At 39.6% G+C, this 8,702-nt stretch overlaps 1 protein-coding gene across 1 annotated transcript in view; it reads right to left on the bottom strand.

The window, feature by feature from the left end:
- Positions 1-729: 729 nt before the first annotated feature.
- Positions 730-8,702, bottom strand: part of LOC117943902 (neurexophilin-2) — a 45,342-nt gene continuing 37,369 nt past the window's right edge. Inside the window, exon 2 of the mRNA XM_034870332.1 lies at positions 730-2,122. Coding sequence (XP_034726223.1) covers positions 1,304-2,122 — 819 coding nt within the window. The 3' untranslated portion in view covers positions 730-1,303. The remainder of the gene's footprint in view (positions 2,123-8,702) is intronic.

Below are 8,702 nucleotides of genomic sequence, written 5' to 3'. Positions count from 1 at the left end.
AGAAGTGTCGAGAGCAAAGAACCAACTGCGTGTTTGTTTAATTTAATCAAGGATGAAGTGGGTGAGTAGATTTATGCTTTTAGTTTTATCCTCTAATTTTGGTATTATAATATATATATACTGTATACATAACTATTTTGGCAATGGTGGTACTATCCTGCTTAATTTTTCCATAATCTTATATTTTTAGCCAAAAGAAAATTATTGTGAAGTAAGGATTTTTAAGTAGCTAAGATTATGACATTGGCACCAGTGATACAATAAATTGTGAGGAAGCCACCTGGAGATTTAGGTGCAACTGAAAAAGGCTTCCTAAAATATACTTCCTTTGGTTGCACGATCAAACAAACAATCTGTCAGTCATATTACCTCCAATACAATATTACAATATTTTACTTTTCAGTTTCTGGGGAAATGTAATTAAAAATTATATCAGATACCTCCCTCGGATTCAATTACTGTATACCAACTCCCTCAAAAGGAGTCAAACATTATCATCATCTTAAGAATGTTTCACGGTTGGTTTTCATGTTGAAATGTAATCCTTCCCTTCAATATGTTTCAGAAAATTAAAAATTACGTATCTTCACAGAAAGCTTGAGCATAAATTCCCAATCAGAGTGAAATGTAACTTCATTCATAATAGTGTCCTTGCTGAGATAGATAACATGAATATACTGTGCCCTGCAAATGTGCTTGTAGCACTGAACAGAGACCCAGTAAAAGACAGACAGTTTAAGAGATTTTAATGTGCTTATTCATACAGTATATTGTATGCATATCCAGCATAGCATTTCTCATACATATAACTTTCTTACATCCAGGGAAACGTGGAGCTGAGAGGATGATTAACAGTCAGTCTACCATAACATTACGTCCGCCATACTGTGATGGCACAGCACAGCCGCCTCAGAGGCTCCCTTGGTACTTGGAGGGCATACTACTGATTCCAGCTGTTTTTACCGAATTCTCCAACTGCAAAAAGTAATAACACTGAGAAACAAATTTCTAAAAACAATAATTGTGCTGAGTTTGAGTACATTATTTACAGAAAAAAGCTAATATAACAGAAAAACAAATACTAAGTTGGAAAATATTCAGAGAAATCAGCCATATCCTAACCATCCATACCTCTGATTATACTTGATTTTAACCCCCATTCAAGTTTAAGAGGCAAAAAACTGTCCCCTGCTTCTTCATCGTAATCAATATGACTATGATTTCCATCATTATCATTATAGTTATCATTGTTGTCATTAACATTGTCTTTTTTTCTCTCTCTTTGCACTTCAGTCTCACTTACTTAACCCAAGTAAGGGTGCTCACTTTGGAAGTTGTAGTCCGGACACACTTTTTGAACGAGCTTGTAATCAATGCTGAAGAACGAGATGAAGATGCAGATCACCTTGAAGGGCTTGGCACAGAGCCAGGCAGCGTGAGACTGGGTGTGCTCTGTGAAGCAGGTCTGAGAAGGATCGTACAGGCAGGGTTTGGGCTTCTTGGATCTGTTGGTTTTCTCATACTCCACCCGACAGTTAAAGGTCTTTGTCTCTTTAGGGTCCATGGTGGACTGCTGGGTCTCCTGGATCTGGACATCCTGCTGAGTGTGAGGGTGCAGATGCTGCTGCTGGAGGACCTCAAACTCCACCACTTTGGTCGGCGGCACGATACTGACCGACACGTTCCCCAGGCTGGACGAGTTGTGGCGGAAGTACACAGTGAACGTCCCATTGATGTGGTCCACAATCTTCCCTGTCACCAACAAGCTGAACTTAAGGGTCTTGACGTTGAAGTAGAAGTCTCCCCAGCCAAAGATCTTCTTGGTCTTCATGGCTGTCTTTAGTGAGGGTTTGCGCTTAGAGCGGTATCCTGTCTGGTCAAGGAGCAGGGACTGGTTCCGGGCCGAGTCGTATGGGTTGAAGAAACTGTAGGTGGGTGGCTTGGATTTCATGGGTGTCTGGTCGATGGAAGTGGAGAAGATACGTGTTTGGTACGGAGGCTTAACAACCCCCCCTGTTGTTCCTCCCACTGTGCCTCCACCCATGCCATATGGTAGAGTCTTCATCACAGACCCCACTGGGCGCAGGTCTGAGAACTCCACCTGCTTCTCCAACCCTTGGACCTGAAGAAGAAAAAAACAGAGAAGAAGAAAACTTTATTTAAAGGCCAAAGGCTGTTGAATGAGAATGTTTACATATCCTCCATACAACTCTTATACTGTTAGCAAGCTGTCTATAGATTTTAAATGGATATTTGACAGAAGCCATGTAGGAAATCAAATTGGAGACGTGGTCAAACTGTAAAACAGCTGACCAAAATCAGATGTTCAAAAGCCAGATCGGTGAATGTTTGGGAAATTGATCAGCTGTCGGGACGAAAAAATTAACGTCAAACAACAACTGACCTGGCTGGAATTTAGTCCGGTTGGTTACCCGGTTGAGGGTAACCAATTTGGGATTCAAATCTGTCTTAATTGTTACAATGTCTACCCAGCATTAGCCACAGTGCAGTAAGAGAGCAGTTAAAGGGTTCTGCGCCTTGCTCAACGGCTATTTACATAAAATAGTGGGAATCATACAGTAGATGCTCTCAGTCCTGGGAGTTGAACCAGCAACCTGCAACCTCTTAGCCACGCTGACGAGGTCACAGAAGCTGAATTATTCAGGAATTTTACATTCCATTATCATAAAAGATTCCATTATGTCCCATTTCATTTTTCACACATTATCATAATCTGAAGTGTTGTATAGGTCACTTCTCTGCAGAGATCTTTTTACCTCACATGATTTTATATTTCCTCGAGCATCCAAGTTGCTAGATGTTGCTTTGTTTCATCTCATGAATTCAAGAAAACAAAAACATCTATTTTTGTTAACACACTTCAATTTTGTTGTCATTGTTGCTACGGAGAGAAAAACAACTCTGCACGTGAGGTAATGGATGTGAGCCTTTGTTAGTTCAGACAGCTTTCTGCCTTTAATCCACAGCCTAGGTGGTTATTTACTGAGCTGATTGACTGGAAATCTTCCACTGCTCTCTTTCATGTCTCATCAATCACATCACTGCCACGCTCCACATCCATATATGCATATATGTGCACACTTTAAAACACACACACTGGAGCACACAGACACATTCGCACGCATGCAAACTTCAAGCTCAGAGCTGTCATGAAGTGACAGCGAGAAGTACTACAACTATTTGGAGGGGTTACATGTGCTTCCCCTGGGGATGCATTTGGATAGAGTTTTAAAATGTTGTAGTGGATAAACAAACCAAAGCATTAATAAAAAAAAAAAAACAGCATTTTAAAAGACATACAGCGTAGTTATGTCTTCTCATGCAAGGGCAGTTTCCCTCTTCCTTCATTTCTATCCAGCGCAGTGGAGCCGACAGGTTTGTGCCAAAACGCTCCTCATTTTTCATCAATCACTGAACCTAATAATAACTCCATATTGCTAGTCACTGAGGCAACAGTGCAGCACTCAATACAGCCCCTAATGTATTCAGTCATTCAATTAATGTATCTATGTCTGTTGGCCATTTATTAACATGCCCGCAGAGCTGATTTCTAAGTAGATTGATTGAGGGGGAAATTACTGAAAGTTTATTGACCACTGCAGGAATGAATATCCAAAAACAGACAGGTGTTGATAAATGACCAGTGACTGGGATAATAGTCTTGCATTGCCAGATCTCCACAGCGCTGCGGAGGAGGGTCCGGCTAGTTTACACAGCATTCTGGGATGGGAGAAAAACATGCTCTGGTTTATCGGCATTTGTTTAAACCAATCACATATGTAATGGGCGGCGCTAAACGCCGGAAAATGGCCTCAAGAAGGAACTTTTTTTGGTGGAACGTGTACGTTCAAAAGTTGTTTTAGTTGTGCAACAGAAAACTCAGATTGGACAGATAGTCTAGCTAGCTGTCCGGATTTACCCTGCAGAGATCTAAGGAGCTTAAAATTCCACCACATAGAAAGTGGAAGGTAACGGACAGATGGACATCCAGCGGAGTTTCCCGGCAGCACCGGAGCAATCCTGTAAGTGGAGCGTTGTGTATATAGACTAATGGGATAATGACCCAGTGAAGATTTTTAACAGACCCCAACTATCTTTGGTGCCATCACAGGAGGCCTATGCAGTAGTCTTGAAATTTTAAGCCGGTGAATTGGCGATGTGAGCCAACTTTTACCCTGACAGGTAGGAATAAGTTACAGTTGATGGCAGAAAAACACCAGCATACATACAGCAACAAACAGTGTGTACAGTGCATGCGAGATGGGGACTTCCTGTGAATGCGCTGTCAGCAGTGCTGTCAGCTAGCTCCATGTGTTGCCATCTGTCAGGCTAACGCTCTGCTGGTGCAGGCCTAATAATTTCTCTTGCTGATGGCACCAACCTTGAACTAGCATCATCATCATAATCCTTAACCATCTTCAGCCGCAACCTCACGCTAGGAACCTGAACCTAACCTTCAGTGTCAACTGTATAAAGCTCAAAAATGATTTTATGATGGGGAGGTCGGTGCGGGTCTTTCTGAGGAGGGGAAAGAAACTGTACACGGTCAGCAACTTTACCAAACATCGATTGAGCGGAAGAAGATGAGTGTAGAGAGAGGCCTTTTTCGTCTGTGGCACGAAAAAGTAATACAATTCCAACAGAAACCAATGAATGGATGGACTTTGTATTAGCATAAATATGATTTTTTTTGTGTTGGACAGTAAATCTATTTAAAGGGTGAGGATTTGTTAGAAGAAATATCAGATATTTTCTCTTGACATGAAATCCATAAACTATAGACTTTTTGCAAAACCGCGTATGTTTGCTATAAGGTCACATCATGCTGCGGCAACCAGAGAGAGATTGACGGTTTGAAAATGCAGCTTTACGCTTTCCTTTCTCCTCAGCCTCTTTTCAGTTGGGTTACAATGACTGAGAAGTAACTTTTAGAATAATAAGGATGCTGCTGGGATGATGAAGAGATGTTGAAGCTAAATACACACAGACAGACAGAAATTACAGACAGACTGTGTAATTTCAGGGTTAGTGCCAGAGTCCCAAAGGTCACTGTTACATATAGAGGCTTGTAAACACAGGGTTTGCAATGATAACCATATGGGAGATGTGTATCACGTTTTTTTCAATTGTAAGTATGCAATAATAATATGTATTAGGAAAAAAGTATATCTTTCCGACTATAGTAAAGTATATTTTGTAATTACAGTGATATGAACCCAAATGTATGTGTTTTTTAAGAATGTTTTGCCTAGGCTAAGGTCAGCATGCTAACAGGCTCACAATGACAATGTTAAAATCCTTATGTCTAGCAGGTACGATGTTTACCATGTTTATCATCTTTGTTTTGCATGTTAGCAACCCCAGTATTTGCTAAGTGGCACTAAACACAAGTACAGCTGAGGCTGATAACAATGTCGTTAGGTTTGCAGGTTATAAACCAAATTATTGGGTGAAAAGAAGATCATGATGACTCTATATAAAAAGTCAGGGGGTCACAGAAGTTATTACAACTCATACCAAGGGAAACTAAAATGTTCGTAACAAATACCATAGTATTGTTTTTGACACTTTACTCAAAACCACAAAGGTGACCTCATGGTTTTGCTAGAGGAAGGGTCAGGGGATCATGAAAGTAATTAGGATTCATCCTCTGAATTCATCCATGAATGACATTGCCATCACTAGGCTAATCTTAAAGCATGCAAAATGCAACCTAGGGTATTTTTTTTAATGTACCTGAGTCAAACCTTCGTTTAAAAGCATACTTAGGACGGAAGCCCCACTTTAAGATTAACCGTATTCTCGTTTTTTGGTCAAATGGCCTTTTGAATGTGAGAGCTAGGGGCACTTTTATAATAGCCTCAAAATCTCTATTTTTATAACACTAAGAAGGCAAGACACAACATGAAACTTTGCTCAAAGTATCACCAGGGGCTCTACACATGAACTTGAGCATTAGGAACATTGTTTGTGTTCATAGAGTTTACTAAAGAGAAAGGTTTTGAACAACTCACTGTGGCTGTTGTATTTCCGGTCAACGTTCATCTCGCCAGTCAAAAATAGTGGCGGAAGGAGAGTAAAGATGGAAAGCTCCTAAAGCTTAGTTTCATATCAATGCACGGATAATCTGTTGTGTTGTTGTTAGTGAAACACAACTTGTAGTTGAAAAAGGAGCCTCATGTAAGAATGACATTTTCTCCTATGGCGTCCGTTCATCCGCATTCAGAGATCACCTATTTTTGACCGGGAGAATGTCGGATAGCGTAAACAACTGCTGACTTGAGCTTCTTTCTTTCTTTTTAGTAAACCCTGTGTACACAAACAATGTTCTCAATGCTCGAGTTCATGTGTAGAGCCCCTGGTGATACTTTGAGCAAAGTTTCATGTTGTGTTGAGCCTTCTTAGTGTTTTAAAAAATAGTTATTTTGAGGCTAGCATAAAAGCTAGCTCTCCCATTTAAAAGGCCATTTGACTGAAAAAAAAAGAATACGGGAAATCCTAAAAGTGGCGCTTCCGACCTAAATATCATTTTGAACAAAAGTTTTACTCGGGTACATTCACATAAAGACCCTAGGTTGCATTTATGCTCTAATATAATAGGGAAAATGTGCTCTAAGAATGAGAAGTTGATGGTTAAAATGAGCTTCATAGTGTACTTTACAGCAAACGTACATGTAACTGTCATGCTCCACAAAAGAAGCTACACAATGTGAGGCTTTCCTTTCCCACCATGGGAATTGTGTGTGAATGTCTAACTTTTAACCTATTCAGCCCACTAGAAATTATTTTAAAGTAATGAGCTGAGAAAGCTAGACTTAGGTGTGATGTTATGGGTTCCCTGCAAAGTTCCCCATATAGTGAAGCTTTACACACGTCAACATGGCATTAGTGTTTCCTCCATTTAGGAATGAGATTCCTGTTTGGTAGGATGCTGGGGGAAACCATAGCAGAAGATGGAATAAGTATTGTGGTAGACTTATACATATGTATGATACAGGCAACTCAATAACAGCACAATCATAGGAAGAACAATCAAATTACAGAGCTTGGGGGATAGAGGGAGATAGTGAAGAAAATGATATTAGCGGAGAAGTGAGATGAGGAGAGGAGAGAGTAAGGAGATCTTTTACATTTTCTAAGAATGGGGAACATTAATCATCTATAACTTCATTTGGAGGTTCATATAAGCAAAAAAAAGCCAGTTTAGTTGTGACTTACACAAGAGGCCTATAACCTACCTGCAAGTAATGTACATGCAAGAATGAAATGTAGGAATTGTTCAATAAGGAGATTATGAGTGTAGCTCACATTGAGTGACAGAAAAAAAGACACACATGCTGGCAGATAGAGAAGGGATTTAAAAGAGAATGTGAAGGATAGACTGCGCAGTAAAGGGCTTCACACTAAGTTATTATGTAAGGAATAGGTGAGATGAGCTGATATATCACAAGCCACCACAATTAAGATCTCTTTTCTTCATTAAGAAAGGATCAATGGTATCATATCTGCTCTCCCCTTCTTTCCCACTCTCTCTGTCGGGTATCTGATCCTCTGCAGGCAGTTCGTTCTCTCTCGCTTCATCCATAACTTCCACACCTCCTTGATAGTGAGAGTATTCAGAGGAAATGGACCTCGCTCACCAGCTCCCCAAGCCCACATCTGACTCCCTCTCCTGCCTCCCACCCTTCCCCCAAAGGACAGATGAGAAAATGAGAGCTGCTTGTCTCTGAGCTCTCTCCCGGGCTTGTTCCTTTTGTTTAATTGGAGTTTTATTGGTGACAATCAATTCATTTCTATACGTGCTCCAGGCTGCATTGATCTGCTGTCACAGAGAAAAGTCTAATGTACAGCTCCACTCCCACCACACTACAAACCACAGGCTCTCATGCCAGCTACATTTAGGTTTTTTTACCTTTCTTTTTCTACCATTTACTGTTTCTTGGGATTTAAAGTTGTGATTTGTTTTCTCTCACATTTTTGTACCTCATAGTTCCCCTAGAGGAGGAAGAGAGGCCGCAAACTATTTATGAGCAGCAAGAGGACTCCAGGATGAGATGTTGAATATAAATCAGTGTTTACTTTGAAGTCAGTGTTTACCTTAAGTGCTCCTAAATGCCATGAATCTGTTCATGCTGCTGGTGGAAAGCTAAATATCCTTTAGTAAAAAAGTGTTCTTACTGTTGTTCTGAACTTAAAAGAATATGACATGTTTACACCAGTGAGGTATGAGTTGTGCTGTAAGACCCTTAACATTCAAGGACTTTCATTTCAGCTATCCCGTTTCGGGTATTTAGATAATCAGTGGTGGAAATTAACTAAGTACATTTACCTAAGTACTATACTGTACTTAAATACACTTTTTAGGTACTTTTTGTTTACTTTAGTATTTCCATTTTATGCTAATTCTTTCTTGTTACTCCACTGTATAATTTGACATTTGTTACTAGCTTTTTCATATATCATATTCTTATATTATCAGTCAATTATATCATATTATCGTTAAAAAATATAATCAACTAATAAATGATGATGTATTATAATAAAATAAACTAGCCAGCATTATATAAAGTAATTAAATTAGCTCCATCTTACCAAAGGCAACATTAAAGTGATTAACATGACAATGCACCAATAATGAGAATCTATAAATATATATATAATATAATAAATATTGTTCTAAA

Source organism: Etheostoma cragini, chromosome 4, assembly GCF_013103735.1.
Source record: "Etheostoma cragini isolate CJK2018 chromosome 4, CSU_Ecrag_1.0, whole genome shotgun sequence".
Classification (NCBI taxonomy): Eukaryota; Metazoa; Chordata; class Actinopteri; order Perciformes; family Percidae; genus Etheostoma; species Etheostoma cragini.
This window is presented reverse-complemented; position numbering and strand designations above follow the sequence as displayed.